Below are 21,970 nucleotides of genomic sequence, written 5' to 3' on the forward strand. Positions count from 1 at the left end.
ATCAGTTCTGAGCCTGCCCTTCAGTTTGGCATCCGCTCCGCGGGTGTTCACAAAATGTATGGCTTCAGTGGTGGCGGCCCTGCAACAACAAAACATTCAATTTTTTCCATAATTTGACGACTGGCTCATGGTAGCCGACAACCCACAATCCCTACTGTGTGGATCTCCACACGGTTATCAACCTCCTTTCCAACCTGGGCCTCCAGGTCAATCACGAAAAGTCGAAACTCAACCCTTCCAGAACCATAGAATTTCTAGACATCATTTTTGACTCCATCCAATCAAAGATCTTCCTATCTCAGTGCAGGATCCAGGCTATCCTGGACTTGTCCTCCCACCTTCTCTGCAACCTGTGTCAGCCAGCTCGAACGATCCAGTGCCTGTTAGGCCACATGGCCTCCACCACCCACGTCCTCCCCCATGCTCATCTGCATGCCAGGACTCTACAATGTTGGTTCCTCTCCGTGTTCTCTCCACACGAGGATTCTCTCTCCCGCACTCTCACCCTTCCGCCTCGAGCTCGGCACTCCCTGCGGTGGTGGGTGGACCCTGCTAACCTCGGCATCGGCTCCCCCTTCCAAACCCCGCGCCATACCCTGCTACTCACCACGGATGCGTCCATGGATGGCTGGGGTACCCACGCCAACAATCACAGCATTCAGGGCATCTGATCCGTGACCGAAGCTGCCCACCATATCAACTACCTCGAACTGTTGGCCATCTTCAAGGCACTAAGGGCTTTCCTCCCTCTGATTCGGGACTCTCACGTTCTGGTCCAAATGGACAATACTACCTCCAAGGCCTACCTGAACAGGCAGGGTGGGACCTCCTCCAGCTCCCTCCTATTCCTAGCCATGGAAATGTCATTTTGGTGCATCCGCCACGGCATCATCCCCCTGGCGGTTCATATTCAGGGACAGAACGTCACTGCGGACAGGTTGAGCAGGAGTCAGTCAACGTCACACAAATGGTGACTGCATCCCCCCACGCTCTGCTCCCTCTTCTGCCGCTGGTTCCTCCCAGAAATAGACTTCTTCGCATCAGAAACGAATGTGCAATGCCACCTGTATTGCTCCAGGTCCGGGATCGGACCCAACTCCCTCGGGGACATGTTTGCCTTGAACTGGGCGGGACGCCTAGTCTACGCCTTCCCTCCAATTCCGCTGCTTCCTTGAGTCCTTCAGAAAATCTCCCAGGATCGACCACATTGCATACTCATTGCCCCGTGGTGGCCCAGGAGGCCCTGGTTTCCCCGCCTTCTTCACCTCTCCAACCATTGGTACTACCGACTGCCACATACCCCTCATCTCCTCTCCCTGCAGGGCGGTCGCCTCCTACATCCAGATCTCCAGGGTCTTCACCTCATGGCCTGGCACATAGTCTCAACTTACCCGTCGACTTCCAAAGAATAGTCAGTGCCTTGTAAACCAGCTACCGTTGCCTCCTACTCATAAATGAACACGTTTTCAGAACTTTCTAAAGGGCAGAGACATCCCCCTACAGGCCATCTCTGTGGAACATATTTGTTCCTACTTACTCTGCCTCAAGGAAGCTGGTCTTAAGATGCCTTCCTTGCGAGTTCATCTCGCAGCCATAGTGGCTAACTCCCCGCCATCTACGCCATCGTGGTTCCAACACCCCACGATCAAGCGTTTCCTCAAAGGACTCACTCATCTCTATCTGGACCCTCTGATCATGGCACCCGCATGGGACTTGACCTTGGTTCTTTCCTCGCTCATGCGCCCTCCCTTTGAACCCATGGCTACGATTTTCCTGGACCTGCTTTCCTGTAAAGTAGCCTTCCTCACAGCCATCACTTCGGCCAGGCAGGTCAGCGAACTCAGGGCAATTAGGGTTGACCCTCCTTACCTGGTTTTCCACGAGGAAAAGGCCGTCCTTAGGCCGGACATTGCCTTTCTCCCGAAAGTAGTCACTTTGTTTCATCACTCCCAACCAATCTCCTTACCTGCATTCTTTGCTGAACCCTCAACGGTGGCCGAGCGACGTCTCCACACCCTCGACATTCGCAGGGCACTCGCCTTCTACGTCGACCGCACCTCTGCTTTCCGCACTTCTAACTCCTCCTTTGTGCTTCACTCTGGACCCAATAGAGGCAAGCAGGCTTCCACACAAACTATATCCAGATGGGTGGTTTGCACCATCTCTCTAGCATACCAACTCTTCAAGAAGCCTCTCCCATTCTCTGTCAAAGCACACTCAACGAGGGCGGTCACGGCCTCCACTGCCTTTGACAGGTCTGTTCCATTGGACATCATCTGCCAGGCGGCTACGTGGGCATCAAGACACTCATTCATACAACACTACACCCTAGATGTCCAAACCAGAAAAGTTATGGCGTTTGGCAGGGTGGTGCTACAGTCCATCTTCGCCTGATCCCGCCTCCAGGTGAGCATGGCACGGGTGCAGCTTGCTATGCACCCATTCGTGTAAAGCACAGAGACCACGTCGAAGAACGACAGGTTGCTTACCTGTAACCTGGGTTCTTCTAGTGGTCATCTGTGCTCTTACACGCCCACCCATCCTCCCCTCTTCTCATGTCCTTTCTGCTAGTCTCTTTCAGATTGCGGACTCAGAAGACTGGAGAGGGAAGCCCGCGCAGCTGCCTATATACTGAGGGGGCGGGGTTACCGTCAAAAGTTAGAACTCTAGCTTGGAAGCTCCAATGTGGTCTCTGCGCAGGCACAAAGCCCATTCGTGTAATAGCACAGATGACCACTAGAAGAACCAAGGTACAGGTAAGCAGCCTGTTGTTACTTTTGCTCTGCATTTACAAGTACCAAAATCAGTTCACTGACTTTCTGTTTCATCTACATTTTGCAAAGTGTTTGTCAGTTCTGCATGTAAGGGAACTCTGTATGGTTTTGTATTTGAAAATAGATGCCAGGGTATGATATTCACATGCATGACACCATGTAGTTTATGACCAGCAAGAGGAAGTACTTGTTCACACTGCACCAGTGTTCCCTCTAACAGGGATTCTCAGATATTCTTTACTACAACTCCCAGAATCCCCAGCGGCAATGGCTTTTGCTTGGGGATTATGGGAGTTGTAGTTAACAACATCTGGGAATCCATATTAGAGGGAACACTGTATAGCACATAATTAAGCTGTGGAATTCCTTGCTATGGGATGTGGTGATGGTCACCAGATTGGATGGCTTTAAAAGAGGCTTAGACAGATGCATGGTGGACAGGTCTATCAATGGCTACTAGTCCGTTGGCTGTGGGTCATCTCCAGCCTCAGAGGCATGATGCCTCTCAATACCAGTTGCAGGGGAACAATAGCAGGAGAAAGGGCATGCACATACCTCTTTCCTATGGGCTCCCCAGAAGCATGTAATGGGCCACTGTGTGAAACAGGATGTTGGACTAGATGGGCCTTGGGCCTGATCCAACAGGGCTGTTCTTATGACTCATTATGGCCTAGATGCCAGTGAACCATACAGTCTTTATTCTATTTCCCTATCATGTGCACAGACTGACATGCCTCAAGAAGCTTATGTATATAGATAGTTGACTTAATGTATTCCTGCTTTTTCTCTTTTGTAAGTGCTAGTTGCATTTTATTTTGACTCTTAATATTTTGGTGATGCACAGTGGGCTTCAGAGGGAAGAGAAGATGGTAGAAAATTTCCCCTTCCCCCACTTAAATGACAGAGCAGCAGTAGTTTGGAACTCCTGCTGTTATAAATGCACAATGCTAGTTCAGAACACTGTTTCATAAAACTCATTACTAACAATGAATGGATGCCAGTGCAATATTAGACAAGTTCAGCAATTACAAAGTTGTGCTGCTCTTCAGTTGATTATCCCTAGGAAATGTGTACATATGTTTTATTGATTTATTGAGTATTCCAACTTTAAAAAAACTGTCCACTTAAAGCTTTGAAGTTGTTTCAACATAACAGTTGACCTCTGCAGGGGCGGGGGGCCCATTAGGATGGTACGACCGAGGTTATTGGATCCAAGAGGATTCCAAGAAGCCTTGGAGGGATTTAGTGTTGGCTCTGCTGTTGATCCTGTCGACACTCTGGTGGAGAATTCGAATATTCTCGGTTGCTGAGGTCAGGGACCTCAGTTTGTAGGCCCCATCGGCGCAGGCTGCTGCAAGCTCTGCATAGCAAGGCTGCTTTTCCGATCTCCCGAAAACCGCCCGAAAAATTCGCCAGCTGTGAGTTGACGGTCCGTAATCGGCCATCTTTCATCCATGGGCCATGGAGTCCCCCCCCAGAAGGGCTTGATTCTCCTGTGTCGGTGACGGCCGTTCTCGAGCCACCCGTCCTGATCGTCGAAGGGGCCGCATCGAGTCTCCCGCCCTTGGGCCATGAGACTCACACTACTGCGGCCCGGAGCGCCACACTGCTTCAGGCAGCTTCAAGTGGCTGTGAAAAGCGCTTTCGGAGGCTCCTTATTGCCAATGCCCCACCAACCTCTGAAGAGATTAGGCGGATTGGCTAGCTGGCTAGCAACCTGACCGGCATGGCAGCGAGGTCATCACAGTCACTTTCTGTTCTTAAGATTGCGACGGTTGCGAAGAATTCCTCCATTTAACCTAAAGGAGTGGGTAATGTAAAAGTGAGACAGTCTCTAAAAGGGCGGGAAAAGACTAAGACTGTGACTATGGTGTTTGGCCAGCAAGGGTAGTCTGCTGCAGAGACTGGGCCTAAAGAATCCAGTTCTAACCCTGCTGTTTTACCTAAGTCTGTGCCACCTGAGTGGCAAGCATAGTTTCGCAATGCAATCATTGACACCATCTACCAGGTTAGGCTCCCTAAGAGGAGTAAGAGATCCAAAAAGGGGAGAAGGCATAGGTCACCCAGTATGAGCTCCTCATCTAGCAAGTCTTGTCAGTCCTTCTGCCAAGAAGGCCAAAAGCAAGCGTAAGCATAGTGAGCCGGGCAATTTGGCTGGCAAGGTGGCACGAGACCATTCCTCTGATGCTTCCGATCAGACTCTGGGGGCCCTAGGGATTTACTTGCACCTTGGAAAAATGTCATTGTAAACTCAGAGAAGCCTAATCTGCCTTCTGACCCTGAAGACCCAATTAATGAAGGGGGAGGTTTTGATCCGGACCCAGAGACTCCATTAGACAAGGATGACGGGAAATGGTCTGGAGGGGAGGACACTGATGATGCCTCGATGTCACAGCGCTTCTTTGTGGCAGAGGACTTCAGTCCACTGATGTCCAGAATTATTAATACAATTGGACTGAAATCAGAGGCTGGGCAGAGTTCTGACTCTTCTGCCAAAGGGGACTTGGTCTTTCCTAGAGCACGCCCCACGGACATGCTGATGCCCATGCCAGAGTTGTTTGTGGATGTAGTCAAACAGGAATGGTTTACACCAGCTTCCAACTGCAAGGCTACGTCCATGGCTAACAAATTTTATTCTTTTCAGCAAACCACTACAGATATGTTGAGGACACCAAATGCTTTCTGGATCTTTAATAGTTGCTGTCTCATCTTAACTGGGTCCCCTGGAGGATCACTCAGAAGACTGACCACCCATAATAAGGAGGCTCGGGCTGCCATGGATGCTACCAGATTTCTCAATTGGTGTCTGATTCCCTGGTATCTCGAGAGGGTGAGGTTTCTCTAAAAGACATAGCTGACAAGAAGGCCGAGCTGTCATTTAATCGTGTCATGAGAACACGTCCCTGGTGATCTGTGCAACAGCGGTAGCATCCATGGCAGCCCGAGCCTCCTTATTATGGGTGGTCAGTCTTCTGAGTGATCCTCCAGGGAACCCAGTTAAGATGAGACAGCAACTATTAAAGATCCAGAAAGCGCAGCCCTTTATGGCCGATGCCACTCTTGATACGATTAGATTCTCAGCGCAGGTGGCGGCTTCGTCAGTTGTTGGCAGATGCCACTTGTGGCTCAAAATTGGACAGTTGATTCTACTTCTAGGCTTAACCTTGCTAGCATCCCTTACGACGGCAAGTAGCTTTTTGGTGACTGCCCTACGAGACATTCTTGTAGAGTCATCTGATAAGTGATAGACGATGCTTTCAACCAATAAAAAGACTGATAAACACCTTTCAAAAGGCCCTTCCAATACAATCAGCCCTTTCATAGCTTCCGGCCCTTCTGGGGCCAGGACAGAGATACAAAATTCCAGAGGGGATCTTGGAATCGTCAGAGAGTACCCTTTAGAGGGCTCGGTACCTACAAACAGCAAGCTGCTCAGTCAAAGCAGCAAAAGCCACAACAATTACTTGAAGCATGTCAGGCTTGGAGGTCGTTTATCTCACCTCGCCCCAGCCTGGGAAGATTCAACCTCAGACAACTGGGTTCTGCAGCTGATCCATCATGGCTACAGGATAGAGTTTCATTCCTCTCCCCCCTGGCGCTTTATCCCCACTCCAAGGTCAAAAGCATTCTCAAAGCATTTGCCGATGGTCCAGGCGATCCAACATCTCCTGGACATCAGGACAGTGGAGCCAGTACCTCTGGCACAGGAGGGAGAGGGAGTTATAAAACAAAACAAAAACCCCCACCTCTCTCCTGTTTACCGTCCCAAAAAGGGACTGCTCAAGGACAGCTGTTTTAGACTTAAAATTTTTGAGCAGATGGGTCCGTAGAACTCATTTCCAGATGGAAACTCTAAGAGCAGTTTGAGGCACTCTTTCATCTGGATGTGCTAGTGTCCATAGATTTAAGGGAGGCCTACTTGCACCTTCCTATACACCCGGTAAGCAGGCAGTACCTTCAGTTTAAATATGCTGGAAGGCATTTTCAATACAGCAGCCCCTCATGCCTTCACAAAGTTGTTGGCGCCACTGGTGGCGCAACTCTGTCAGAAAGGAATCCATCTGTTTGCATATATAGACAATTTGTTGCTGCAAGTGAGAGCTCTCCCAGAGGCAGAACGGGACTTGGCCCTTACTATTGCAACACTTGAGAACCATGGTTTCATCATAAATGGAGAAAAGTCAATAGACGCCATGCCACAGGCTGCACCATTTAGGGGTAATCATAGTTACCTTAGTGGACCGCCTCTTGCTTCCACTGGACAGGTTACAGACTATCCAGACAGAGGTTCACCTGGTCCTAGCGAGTCCAAGAGTTCCTCTGACTTCCTTGTCAAGACTGCTGAGCTTGATGGTGGCTGCACCGGACTCGGTTCCGTGGGCTTGACTTCATCTGCGCTGCCTCCAATGGTTTCTCCTACCCCACCAGAAGGCAATCGCAAGGAAGCGTAAACTACTTCTGAAGTTGCCACCAGACCTGCGTTGTTCTCTCCGCTGGTGGATCGACTCCAACAACCTGAATTGGGGAAAGACCTTCTTGGACCCACAGAGGTTCATCATAACAACAGAAGTAAGTGATGGGCTGGGGAGTGATGGGATGAGCCTCAACCAGTCGGCGCAGGGCTATGGAACAAGGAGGAGCGTTCTCACAACATAAATTGGAGGGAACTCCACGCAATTCGCCTAGCGCTACTAGCATTCCAGGAGATCATCTGAGGCACTGACGTATTAGTAAAGACTGACAATACGACGGCAAAGGCGTATGTAAACAAGCAGTGGAGGATCAGGTCTAGGTCACTTCACCAGGAGGCTGTCCTGGGCAGAGAGCAACCTTCCTTACCTGATGGCATACGACTTCAAGGGAGAGCTGAACCTGGTTGCAGACTGGTTAAGCTGGGCTGACATCCAACCGGGGGAGTGGGCTCTAAATCCATCAGTTTTCACCCAGATAACAGAGAAGATGGGCATGCCCGAGGTAGACCTCTTCACGACTCCAAAGAATGCGCAATTACCAGCGTTTATGACTAGATTTCCATGCAGAGAGGCAATGGCAGTGGATGCCCTATCCAGTCCATGGCCAGACGCTCTCCTTTATGTGTATCCTCTGACAACTCTGTTGGCCAGAGTCCTGCAATGGTTGTGTCTTCTTTGAGCAAGAGTACTCTTAGTGGCACCATTCTGGCCCAGGAGACCCTGGTTTCCAGAGCTCCTCCATCTGGCGGTGGAGCCACCTTGGGAGTTGCCTCAGGCCCCGGACCTGCTCCATCAGGGTCCAGTTTTACACCCGAATCCATGTTGGTTTTGGCTCACTGTTTGGAAACTGAGCTGCGAGTCCTGAGCCAACATGGCTACTCGGAGGGAGTTCTCAGCACTATGCTGGCGTCGTGAAGTCCATCGACAGAGAGAATTTATCAATATACATGGCGAGCACTCCTTCGCTGGATGTCACACAACTCCGTTCCGAAGGGCACGGCTAAGATGTCATCTCCTGCTCGTCTTACAAGAAGGGTTCGAGAAGGAACCATGTCCGAATGCCCTGAAATGGCAGGTGTCGTCATTGGTGGAGTTGCTCTCAGCAGAAAAGGACAAAATATCTCAGTCACATCCTCACCTGCGTAGGTTCTTATGAGGCGCCTCGCTGATGTCACCTCCAACAGTGCACAGGTTTCCCTCTTGGGAACTACATACTGTCCTCAAGGCATTGCAATCTCACTCTTTTGAACCTTTGGCAACTATTCCGATCAGGGTCTTATCGTTTAAATTGGCCTTTTTGGTGGCCATCACTTCTGCAAGGCTCATCTCGGAGCTCCAGGCGCTGTCTGTAAAACAAGTCATATTGTATATTTCAGAAAGAGGCCATCAGGCTCATTCCGGACCCCTTCATAAGGCCAAAGGTGGCGTCCCCCTTCCACCTATCGCAAGATGTGTTCCTACCTTCATTCTGCCCCAAACCTGTCCATCCTGTGGAGCGGAAATGGCATAAGTTGGACGTTAAGCGGTGTCTTAAGGTCTATATTAGACGCTCAGGCTCACTCAGATTGTCAGACGCTCTGTTTGAATTGTTCAACCCGCGTTCCACGGGGGTCCCAGATTCATCGACCACTATTGCAACGTGGATTATAGCGTGTATATCGATGGCCTACGAGGTTCAGAAGTTGAGGTCGCCAACGCATCTCTCTGCACATTCTACTAGAGCAGCAGCGAAATCAGTGGCGTTTTCCACTAATGCCGGTTGAAGAGCTCTACAAGGCAGCCACCTAGGCGTCGCCTTCCACTTTCACCAAACATTACAAGATCGATGATTTTGCGTCTGCCCAGGCAACCTTTGGCAGACAGGTCTTGCAACAAGTTCTTCCTCGCTAGTAGACCAGAGTGCTCCCACCTGAGTTGGACAGCTGTGATATGTCCCATGAGATGTCTCTGGCCTCAGCAACTGAGAATGGAGCACTGCTTTCACTTACTGTGAAGACTTCTTCTGGTTGCTGGGCCCAGGGACATCTCGGCCCGCCCAGTTGTGGTTTTGCGCTCTGGTCTACTTCTGTTGAAACGGTGGAGACTGACATTTAATTCTACAGTTGGTTGCTACACTCTGTTCTGGAATGTTTAAACCTATTTATTCTGACCTGCTGTTTCTACTGTTTTGTATTGCCTTTGTCCTCTTATGTCTCGCCCCGAAAGAACTGGAGCAGGGTTATCCCTCTCAGGCTCTAGTGGGTGTGGCTTAGTTTTTTAACTATTTACTTTCTGTCCTGCCTGGAGCTCCTGAGAGAGGATAACCCCATGAGATGTCCCTGGCCCCAGCAACCAGAAGAAGCTTTCACGGTAAGTGAAACCAATTCTCCGATCAACTCACTGGGGCAGTGGATACAATTGCTCCTAAGCGTCCTCTCCGACCCACTTCGAAACTGGCCCCTTGGTATACAGAAGAACTACAGAGGCTGAAGTGGTGAGGTAGACGACTAGAGCACAAGTGGAGAAAGACTTGGCTCGAATCAGACATAAAGTGCATTTGAAGATCTATGCTCAGGCAATACATGCGGCAAAGAAGCGATTATTTTCCTCCCGTATCGTGTCTGCAAGTTCATGTCCGGCAGAGTTGTTCAGGGTGGTGAAGGGACTAATGTGTGCCCCTTCCCACTTGAATTGGTACTTGGAACCAACAATTACTCGCTGTGATGTTTTTAATGGGTTCTTTGTGGACAAAATCTCTCATATTCGGGCCAACTTAAATGCTAACTCCACAATTGTTAGAGTCTGATGCTGAGGTGTCCAGCAGCTCATCTTATGTGATGACCCTGGATCAATTTCAGTGTGACTCCTGAGGATGTGGACAAGTTGCTTGGAATGGTGCGGCCTGCCACCTGTCCTCTTGATCCTTGCCTGACATGGCTTACACTATCTAGCAGTGAAGCTGTTGTAGAGGGCCTGGTAGAGATTATAAATGTTTATCTGAGGGAAGGCAGGATGTCTCCTCTGAAGGATGTAATCATTAGACCACTTCTGAAGAAGCCTGCCTCGGATCCCTCATAATTAAGCAACTACAGGCCTGTTTCCAACCTTCTGTGGCTGGGCAAGGTGATTGAGAAGGTGGTGGCCTCCCAGCTCCAGGAGATCTTGGAGGAAACATTATCTAGACCCATTTCAAACTGGCTTTTAGGCAGGCTATGGGGTGGAGACTGCTTTGGTTGGCCTGATGGATGATCTCCAATTGGGAATTAACAGAGGGAGTTTGACTCTGTTGGTCCTTTTGGATCACTCAGCGACTTTTGATACTATTGACCATAGTATCCTTCTGGAACGTCTGAGGGGATTCAGGGAGGGAGGCACTGCTTTCTGCTCACAGGCAGGTTCCAGATGGTGTCCCTTGGAGACTGTTGTTCCTCTAAATCTGAACTTCCATATGGTGTACCTCAGGGCTCCATATTGTCTCCAGTATTCTTTAACATCTACATGAAGCCACTGGGAGAGATCAGCAGGAGATTTGATGCAGGATATTACCAGTATGCTGATGACACCCAAATCTATTTCTCCTTGTCAGCCTCATCGGGAGAAGGCATAACCTCTCTAAATGGCTGCCTGGAGGTATTAATGGGATGGATGAGGGATAACAAACTGAGGCTGAATCTAGATAAGACAGAGGTACTTATTGTGCGGGGTTGGAACTCAGGAGACAATATTGATCTGCCAGTTCTGGATGGGGTCACGCTCCTGCGGAAGGAACAGGTACGCAGTCTGGGGGTGCGTCTGGATCTGAACTTCTCCCTGATGTCCCAGGTTGAGGCAGTGGCCAGAGATGCTTTCTATCAGCTTCAGCTGATATGCCAGCTACACCCATTTCTTGAGATGTATGACCTCAAAACGGTGGTACATCTGCTGGTAACCTCTTGGCTGGATTACTGCAATGCACTCCATGCCTTTATATGTAGTCCGGAAACTGTAGTTGGTCCAGAATGTGGCGGCCAAGTTGGTCTCTGGATCATCTAGGAGAGACCTGTATAGAAAGAAATACACTGGGTGCCAATAAGTTTCCAGGGAAAATACAAGGTGCTGGTTATTATCTATAAAGTCCTAAACAGTTTAGGCCCTGGGTATTTAAGTGAATGTCTTCTTGACCATGAGTCCTTCTGCCTGTTGAGATAATTTAGAGAGGTTCGCCTGCAGTTGCCGCCAACTCACTTGGCGGCTACTCTGGAACAGGCCTTCTCGGTTGTTGTCCCTGGACTTCGGATTCGGAATCCGCTCCCTGTTGAAATAAAAGCCTTCCCATCTCTGGCAACTTTTAAAAAGGTACTGAAGACACACTTAATCACCCAGGCTTTTAATTAGATTCATAGTTTAAATTTTTAATGCTGGCTTTAAATGTTTTTAATGTTAATATTTTTAATGTTTAAATGATTTTAATTGTTTTAGATTTGATTTTAACTGTTTTTATTTGTTGTAAACAGTCCTGAGCCATTTTTGGAGTGGCGCTAAATGTCTTTCTAGAACCCCCGTCACCAATCAGACATTATCAATGATTTGGCTAATTGAAAAGTATTTGGGAGAAGTATGGGAAATTAATATGGTTAAATAGGTTAAACATGCCAAATCATCTGCATTCTGTTTGGGCCATCAAGAAAACTTGTATAGCTTTTTAAAAGTAAAAAATTAATATACTTTTAATGCAAATGAGGGGGAAATTTGGCCAAAAGATTTCCAATTCAGGTTTTCCCAGAAAACCTGCATTTCTGCTTTGACTATCTCTCTATCTCTCTATCTATTTATTTCCTTCCCGCTCTTCCTCCAAGGAGCCCAGAGCAGTGTACACTGATTGCACTACATACTTTTCTCCTCACAACAACCCTGTGAAGTAGGTTAGGCTGAGAGAGAAGTGACTGGCCCAGAGTCACCCAGCTAGTTTCATGGCTGAATGGGGTTTTGAACTCTGGTCCCCCTGGTCCTATTCCAGCACTCTAACCACTACACCATGCATGATTTACTGTAACCACTAAGTTCAGTTGTTTGAATTACAGTCCGGTGAACTGATGAAACAAGGAACTGTCTGGAATGCTGTGTGGCTTTGTTTAGTTCAAACAGAAATGGAAGACTGTTGAATTTAGGAGTTCCTCATTTTTGCATAGCTAACTTGCATTGCATGGTGTCCAGGTTACCTTAAGTGGAGCAATGGGGAAATGCTTGACTAACAAGCAGAAGGTTGCTGGTTCGAACTGTATTGGGCAGCAGCAATATAGGAAGATGCTGAAAGGCATCATCTCAGACTGCGCTGGAGGAGGCAATGGTAAATCCTTCTGTATTCTGCCAAAGAAAACTACAGGGCTCTGTGGGCGCCAGGAATCAAAATTGACTCAATGGCACACTTTACCTTTAGCTTGCATTGCGCAGCTTTGTCCTCCTGCAGATGTTGACCTACAACTCCCGTAATTCCTGGCTACTGCCCACTGTGGTTGGGGATTATGGAAGCTGTGGTCCAAAAACAGCTGGAGGGCTGCACTTGTGCAGCCTGTTTTATGGGTTCGATTGCAGTGTTTCCCCTAGCGTAAATTTAACAAATTATAAGACAATGCAGCCATTTTTAGTACGGTACACCCCCTCCCCCTCTCCAGTAGGGCAAATATTACCAGTTCCTAGATTTTTCCTAGAAAGTTGGCATCCCATGTATAGCTTGGGCTATAATAGAAGCTGAAGTCCAAAGTCACATATTGCTGCTTCAATGAGGGGAGGGAGTGTGTGTGTGTGTGTGTGTGTGTGTGTGTGTGTGTGTAAAAAAATATCCTTCCTAATCAAGACTGCCTTAAATGCCTGACCTTTCTCGAGTAGGTTATTGTGGATTCTTGCATTCACTAATTCCATCATTCTTGAACATAACATTGTAATTTTCAGTTACTGAAATACTGAATAGAAGCTTTATCTAGTGACAAGTTTAAAAGGTTTAAAATATTTTGTGGTGTTACTGTAAACAGTGGAGAGAGAACATCTAGAACATAGTGTTCTGTTGCCACTTCTGTGAATAATGGTTTATGGTCTGACCTTTCTTGTGCTGCCTAGGCATTATTGCCCCCATACCCACCCTGCTACCCCTTGTATTCCTACCAGTTAGAACAAACTTATGATGGGCTCCCTATTTACTTACACTAGAATTTGAATATTGTTCAGTTGCTTGCCAGAATGTTGTCCTAGTAATCTGTATAGATATTTAAGTTCCTGTATTTTGTTTCTTTTAGATTCCTGGATATCGCAGTCAGCTTCATTTCCGAGGAATCAGAAGCAACCAGGTGTGGATTCTCTCTCCCCAGTGGCATCCCTTCCTAAACAGGTCTTCCAGCCTCCTGCACAACAGCAGCCTTCTAAGCAGGTTAAAGTCACATGTGCTAACTGCAAAAAACCTTTGCAGAAGGGTCAGACTGCATATCAGCGGAAAGGATCAGTTCACCTTTTTTGTTCTACTACTTGCCTTTCATCATTCTCACATAAACCGGCTCCAAAGAAACTCTGTGTTATGTGCAAAAAGTAAGGACTGTATCTTAATACTTCTATCTTTTCAGTGAGGTCAATATTCTTGTTACTGTGATCAAAAGTACTGGAGTGTTAATTAGTCAGGATGTAATCATGTTCCTTCTTCTGTTTTGTTCTCTGCCACAACTCGGTTGTCAATTTGTAGGTTAAAATGCATTGGCCCAATTCAGACATAATGGCCAAACCAATGTTTGGCCACTGTGAAAGTCTTGAATGTTCCAGCTTCTTTTTATGTGTAAGCTGTAGTTTGCCTCCAAACCAGAGCTGAAAATTGGAGGGACCACACAAGAGAAAGACAAGACTTCTGCTAGGGTTTTTGTAAAGTGAAGGTGGGTTATATAACTATGGCCCAGTTCAGACATAATGAATGGGCTTCAGTCATGCTAGTACTCTCTTTAACTTGCACTCAGATTCCCCACCACCCTGTGGTACATGGAGTATGTACATCAAGTTTAGAGACATAACATGTCTCCAAACCAGAACTGAAAACCATGTTTGAAACAGTGGTTTCTTTCCCAAATTGCACAAATATTGAGGCTTATAAAGAACAGGCATAATATCATTTACTGTGCCTAAAATTTAACATTTCAAAGAATATTGTCATCGCACTTGTCACATTTCAATCAGATTAGTCCCCACCCCCCAACCTCATCACAAGTGTTGGTTATAGCTTTAGTTATATGCAGGATGAGTTGAAATTAGGAACATAGGAAGCTGCCATATACTGAGTCAGACCATTGGTCCATCTAACTCAGTATTTTCTTCACAGAATGGCAGCGGCTTCTCCAAGGTTGCAGGCAGGAATCTTCCTCAGCCCTATCTTGGAGAAGCCAGGGAGGGAACTTGGAACCTAGAACCTAGATGCTCTTCCCAGAGCGACTCCATCCTCTGAGGGGAATATCTTACAGTGCTCACACTTCTAGTCTCCCATTCATATGCAACCAGGGCAGATCCTGCTTAGCTAAGGGGACAAGTCATGCTTGCTACCACAGGACCAGCTTCCCTTTCCTAAATTCATCAGGAAGAATGATTGAAGTAAGGTGTTGAAATGTTTTGTTGTAGTTGGTTGTCATTTTCTTATTAGGGTAAGACAGGTTTAGCTTGAGCACATTTCACTGCAAGAACACAGGTTTCTTGTGTCTGGCCTGCAGTAAACAGATCTATAGTGCACACTCAACCTTCTGCCTGATAATGAAGCATTTCCCTGCTGTGCCACTTAAGGTGACTATATCGGGCAGCAGCAATATAGGAAGATGCTGAAAGGCATAATCACATACTCCACGGGAGGAGGCAATGGTAAACCCCTCCTGTATTCTACTAAAAGAAAACCACAGGGCTCTGTGGGCGCCAGAAATCGAAATTGACTTGACGGCACACTTTACCTTTTGTGCATAATAATGAGGTTTGCTCTTTCCCCTCCTTAAAATAGGGGAAACCACCAACAACACCCCCCAAAAACATTTGCAATAATTGTTTGCTTAACATACCATCCCTTATGTCTATATAGTTTCTTAAGATCGTCTTCTCTTCTTTGTCTTTTCACAATTACTTATTATCACTATAGACATAATCCTTTCTTTTCCCATCTCCGAGACCAATTTCCTCCTCATTCCTGGCATTAAGCATGGTATAAGCTATACACGTTTAGCAATTCAAGCTAAGGTAAAATAAACCAGGATGTCTCATAATTGTCTCCAACCACCATGATTTGTGTTAGCCACAGGTGCATGTGTAACTCAAATCCATAGTTTAGAGCAGGATGGGAGGGCTGAGATGTACTCACTTATGCTTTCCAAGTACCTCAAAACTGCCTTCAGTACAATTAAAACAATGATGCATGCTCTGAAATGGTCCTGGAGGAGGGAGGGAATGGAACACAGGTTCTCTAGTATGGCTCTTAGTGGCACTATTTCTTAAACTTGGAGTTCAAAAGCTACAAAGATGATCTGAGACATGTCTTGATATAACTGAACACTTTCAATATGTTCTGCTGCATCCAAATCAGCACAGGAGGAAGGTGCTAGTAAAAGGCAACATGAGTGAGCTTGAAGAGTCAAAATTATTAAATTAGCCTTTGTTTACCCCACAACTTACAGTTGAACATTTAATCTGTAGTGTGTGTATAAATTTCATTATGATATTTTTGCCAACTATAAGTTGAATAATTAGGATTTCTAGAAAATTGGGTATATTGACATCAATGTGGAGGGATCGTTGGTCTTTGCAATTTTGTGAATATTAAGCTTTGGGGGAGTCTGGTTGTTAAAATACACTTTTGAGATGAAGTTTTCTATCTTTCAGAGATATAACAACAATGAAAGGTACCATTGTTGCTCAGGTTGACTCAAGTGAATCCTTCCAGGAATTTTGCAGTACATCATGCTTGTCCTTCTATGAAGACAAACAGAATCCTTCCAAAGGAGTCTTGAATAAGTCCAGATGCACAATTTGTGGTAAACTAACAGAGGTTTGTTTGCACACATACGCCCCTTTATGTACTAAAACGAAGTGTGTATAATTGTTTTTCGAATTGCTCATGCAATACTTAGTACATCTCACTGAAATTATTTCTTGTGCATAACATTTTCACTGGTGCGTTGGTCATATATATATGCTCTTTAGTCTTCTGGCATCATATGAGTTCTACTGTATGATAGGAGATGTGAAATGTGCCCAAATTTTTTTGGATTCTTGGATGAATATCATCTTCAGCTTTCATTATTCTGAATTTGCTTAGATTAAATATTCTTTATTATGCCTCAGTTATGCTATGGTAGTAAGTAAGATGGAAATCATTTACATAAGGAGTGTTTCAGCCTTCTGTCCTTTTGACAGTCCTTGAGCTGAGGAGGAAACCTGGTGCATTCCCATCCTCTTTTCTATACCTGTAAAATCCGTTCTTGTTTCCTACCATCACTTCCTGGGGCAATTTATTAATTATGTGGACACAAAGTAGGCATAGTGCAAACAGGATAGCTTGGTTTCCATTCTTTGAACATAAATGTTTGGAATTTAATGAAGTTCTGAATTCTGATGATGGTAACACAGAGGCTTAGATTCAAAGAACCAGAACAGTGTGTGTGTGTATGTGTATTTGCTGCCCTGCTAACAGGGCAAAAAGAGGCACCTTTTTAATATGGTGGTTCTCTTTATTTAATAGGGGGAGAGTAACTGGCCCTATCCAGCCTCAGCACAGTATTTCCAGTGGCTTTTGTTGGTGTTTACTTTATATCTCTCTTTTTAGATTGTGAGCCCTTTGGGGACAGGGAGTCATCTTATTTATTTATTATTTCTCCATGTAAACGGCTTTGGAAACTTTTGTTGAAAAGCGGTATATAAATATTTGTTGTTGCTGCTGTTACATTAATTCCTGTGGTAGTTGAAAACTTCTCACAGTACAGTACCACAGTGCATTGGGATTAATTTTCCAATATGATAAACATATATGGAAGATACAGGCTGTAGCTTATAAAATTTAGTGAGCCTATTGGATGTTTGATGGAGGAGCTTGCTGAAAGCGCCAGAACTTCTCACAGTTTAGAGCTGCTTTACTAATGCAGTGCTTTTCCACTAGGTTGGAAATGGCCCTTCTGTGAGCAGAATAGACTTTCTGCTAGTGAAAAGGCACCATTAGATCCAACCAGAATTTCATTGTTAAAAGTAGGATATTTTTCTTTTCCTTTTGACTAGAAAATCTACTACTCCTGTGTAAAAGATTTAAAGTACCAGTGCAGTTTATTTTTCTGAAATTGCAAAAACATGAAAAATGAAGAAATTTAATCTAAATGATGCTTGAAACTTGTCTTCAGCCTTCACTATTCTGAATACCAGGCTGAATCCAGTAACACACTATATTATATATTTCTTTCTTTAGATCCGTCATGAAGTTAGCTTTAAAAACATGACTCACAAGTTGTGTAGTGACCACTGCTTCAATCGCTATCGAATGGCAAATGGTTTAATAATGAATTGTTGCGAGCATTGTGGGGAGTATCTGCCCAGTAAAGGCACAGCAAACAATATCCTTATAGTTGATGGAGAGCCGAAAAGATTCTGTTGCCAAAACTGCGTTGGGGAATATAAACAGGTAACTCTGCTGCTTTCAGCTTATTTGGTTATAATGTATGTTAAAAATCAGACAGTTGTATTGATATCTCACATTCAGCATTACAATCAACAGTGGTGTGTATTTTTGTTAATCTAGAAGCATATTGCTTATTAAAAAGTGAAGATATTTCTAAAATCCTCAGTGATATTCAAATAACAGGTTGGGGTAAGATGATACCTCCACTCTACCATGTTTTTCATTCATTTGGAGGCATCTCTGTGGTATGGCTTGCTGCTCTCCACATTAAGCCTCAATTTCATCTATTCATTTTTAATACACAGTTATGGTGCTCTTGGCTTAGAGTTCCATTTCTTTTGAAACTAGTGCAGAAAGATCAGTCCACAAAAATGCCTGCCTGAGTGTGCATTTTTCAAGTCTGAGCAGTAGATGCTTCCCTAGAAGGAGGAGTTTGGCATTTGCTTTCTCCTTCCATTTAGTGCATCAGTAATTGAAATTCTTATTACTTTCTATAGCAGACTCTCTTTGAGACATGACAATCAATAATTTCTGAAAGTAAACTTTGTTTACACTTTTTATGGAGCTCAGGGTGGTGAATGAGAGACTTGACCTATTCTATCTTCACAGTAACCCTGCAATGGAGATTAAATTGAGATTAAATTTAATGTTTAGAAAAAGTGACTTGCCCAAGGTTGTCATTTCATTTTTCATTTGGAAAAACAAAATCTTTTATTTAGCAAATTTTTAACTGCCTGCTGCTTGAGTATTTCTGAAGACACCTTGCAAATAGTGGGTTGGAACCACAGATGTTTTAGTATAAAGATGATTATGCAGAAATAGTTGTCCCACCCTCTCCTCCACCCTGCACCTTTGAAAAGCTGCTCTAGAACACTATGGGATGAGGAGTGGGTGGGAGAACTGCCATCCATCTAGTTGGCCAAATCCAACTGAATCCTGGAGGTGTGCCCTGACTCTTGGGAGCGGAAGAAGTTGCAATGAGAAGGGGAAGTAAAGACAATCCCCTTCTGCAAGCATCCTTTTATTTGTGCTCTTGTGGATCTAACCCAGTATTTAACCAAGGTGCTTTTTAGATATCCCCATTTGTATAAAATAAGTTCCTCCTTTGAACAAGGTAGTTCTTCAAGCCCCCCCCCCCTTTTTAAAGAGGAGAAGCCTTATAATGAATGAAACGTACTCCATGATTTTATGTTTTTGTATTAATCTGTCCTGTTTAAATATCAAGATGCTGCTTATTCTTTTTATGATATGTAAATAGCAATATTGGAAACGTAACATGGGCCTTGTTGTTTTATTACACAGCAAAACAAAAGGGTCAAAATAGGTTATTCAAGATACTAAAAATGCTAGGCATATACTGAAGCTACGGAGAGACTTGGAGAAGCCTTGAATAAGAGTGCATGAAGGAACACAAAAGATACAAGAATAACTTGAGAGTTTCCCATACAACCAAATATGATTTGCTGACTTTCCAAGTGAACATGGAATTGTGGTCGAATGATTACTCTGTATCTCATCAGTTTATTGTCACATGTACATTTTTCACTTGTATAGATGCTTCATGCTATTTTTGACATATCATCCCATATGTTTTCGAGAGGGTAGTGTGATATGTAGAGCCCACTTTGAAATCTTTAAATTCTGTGTTTTTATTTTTTGGACCCAGTTTTTAGAATTCCTTTTAGGAACACTTAGTAGAACAGTTAAAATTACATAGGAGGCTGTAGAAAATATTTTGGTACATTTGAGACATGATACATCCCCCTCTTGTACATGAGGGGGTCACCAAAGAGCTCTATGGTGCCCTCAACCTACCTTGCTGGCATTTGACTAGATGCGCCTCAATCTGCTTGGTTATTACCTACAGTAGGTCTATGCTTGCCTACTTCTAGTGAGATCCTGTGGCCTCATCCTTGCTTAAATTTACTCACCCGAGCTATTTGTGCTCCAAGTGGAAGTAGTTGGTGCACACATTTATAAGGACACTGGATCTTGCAATGGGAGTTGTGCATGGGCCTCCTATTACAGGTAATGGCTGGACAGATTAGCGTGTGACTAATAATACATGTAGCTGATTAAGGATTGTGGGTGGAGGGAGTGCCATAGCAGGATCCCCTCCTGTGTTGAGAGGAATTATGCATGCCGTTGGATTTTAAATGGCTGCTTGTGTTGAAACCTAAGATGATTTCTTTTTCTTGTTTTTTTTAAAGCAGGGGAGATTGGGGTTTGATTTTTTCAGTTAGTTTAGGATAGTTGATAAATCAGTGACACCTTGGTTCTTCGTAAGCACAGTCTACTTTTTTGGATGCCTATATAGATGGATAAAATAGACTTGTATGTCTAAAATTTATGCAGTAGTTTTAGTCCAACTATTAAATTATTCTAAAGGAATGTAAACTGATTAGCCTCGTAGATGGCATCTTAAGCCACACTCTTAGCTTTTTTTAACATTTAAAAGTTAACGCATCATTGCACTAAATTAGTTACAGAACTATGAATACTAGGGTGCCTATTGATAAAACTTTGCCTTAAGCCTAAAAGTTAGCTGGAGTTCCACCTAAATGCAGTAGGCTATACCAAAATGCTGCCTTTGCTTTTTGCTAATAAGAGTTGTGTTAAACAGCAGTACAAATATTTTGGTACTTGTGTAGTAGGAGAAACTAGAAATGATACAGTATTTGTACCTACTTAATACTTGTTAAATAAATAAATTTCTTTTTCAAATAACTTTTTTGAAGTAGTTGCTTGAGTTCCAGCTCATTTTGGCCTTGTACCTTTTTTGTATATAGTTTTATTCTTGATAGTTAATCACACAATTAATGGATAACTAGCTCAGCAATTCTTGAAACTTTATGTTCTAAATCAGGGATGTGGGGTGGAGAATTTTCCATGGGAAACTTTCTCTTGCTTTATTTTTCTGTGGAAATTTTTCCATTTCTAAAATGTCATTGGCTGACATCCAGACAAGCATTACACATGTGAGTTATAGACTACCACAACACTGTCACATGAGCAGGCGAAGGAGTGACTTTTGCCAGTCTTCCCTTCTCTCAGAGACCTATTTTGGTGATGCATAGTGGGCGTTAGAAGAAGGGAAGAATGGCAAAAACTGCCCCTTCCCCTGCTCAAGCAAAAGCACAGTGGTCTGGACCTCAGACTGCTGTACGTGTGCTGTGCTAATCTGGATCTCCAGCATTATTTCATAAAATTAATTGGTAACAATGAATGGATGCCAATGCAATATTAGGCAAGTTCAGCAATTTCAAAGTTTTAATTAATATTTTTCAGGTGATTGTCCCTAGGAAACATGTCAGAGGGTACATTTGCCATTGATTTATTGAGTATTCAAATTTAAAAAAATTCTTTCCACAAAAGCTTTGAATTTAAATGTGATACTGTAACAAAGCACATGAAGCGTCTTTCTGGATCTCAGCCTCTGCCAAATATTTCAGTTCAGCTAATTGGCTATTTGAAAAACTTTTGAGATACAGTGTGGGAAATTAATATGGTGGAGGTGTCTCTCCCCCCCCCCCCGCTTCCCACTTAAATATAACAAGCCAAATTGGATTACAATCTAGGGCACCAGCAACATGGGTATAATTTGGGGGGTTGGGGAATAATGCAAATTTTATGCAAGTGAAGTGGTGGTACTTTGCATGGGAAACTTTTCTGGAAAACCCACATCTCTGTTTAAGACACAAGTTTTCTTTGCAGACTGTCCTATTTGCTTAAATTATGATGGTCAGATGGGGAAGACTTGAAGAGCTCCTGAACAAAACCATTCTTTCTGTGCTTTGACACCAACTGTATTGGAATGGACAAAGAGAAGGGAAGCATTACTAGATGGCCAGTAGGTTTGCACTTATTTAGAACTGGTGACAATTGTCTTGACATGGAACATGTGCAAACCTAGTAACATACTTGCTGGCATTGTCTCATTGCAAGTAAAGAGAGTGCAAAAAGTAGCTGAATGACATTTTCCTGGTGACACTCTGCTTTTGGAAGGTTGTCAAGTACTTCACTTTATATTCAGAGTGGTCTCATGGACTGCCTCAGAGTATGCCAATCTACAAATAGATGGAGAAATTGCCTTATATGAA

The 21,970-nt window shown here is 44.5% G+C and overlaps 1 protein-coding gene across 11 annotated transcripts in view; it reads left to right on the plus strand.

Annotated features, from left to right (window-relative positions):
• ZMYM2 (zinc finger MYM-type containing 2) overlaps positions 1 to 21,970 on the plus strand; it is a 150,788-nt gene that overhangs the window by 65,880 nt on the left and 62,938 nt on the right. For 10 of the 11 annotated variants that reach the window (XM_053307147.1, XM_053307146.1, XM_053307154.1 and 7 more), the window contains 3 exons: positions 13,495 to 13,780; positions 16,088 to 16,253; positions 17,661 to 17,873. In XM_053307147.1, coding sequence (XP_053163122.1) covers positions 13,495 to 13,780; positions 16,088 to 16,253; positions 17,661 to 17,873 — 665 coding nt within the window. Of the gene's footprint in view, positions 1 to 9,430; positions 9,596 to 13,494; positions 13,781 to 16,087; positions 16,254 to 17,660; positions 17,874 to 21,970 lie in introns of those variants that run through there. The other variant, XM_053307153.1, reaches the window with a different exon arrangement.

This window comes from Hemicordylus capensis, chromosome 3 (assembly GCF_027244095.1).
Source record: "Hemicordylus capensis ecotype Gifberg chromosome 3, rHemCap1.1.pri, whole genome shotgun sequence".
NCBI lineage: Eukaryota > Metazoa > Chordata > Lepidosauria > Squamata > Cordylidae > Hemicordylus > Hemicordylus capensis.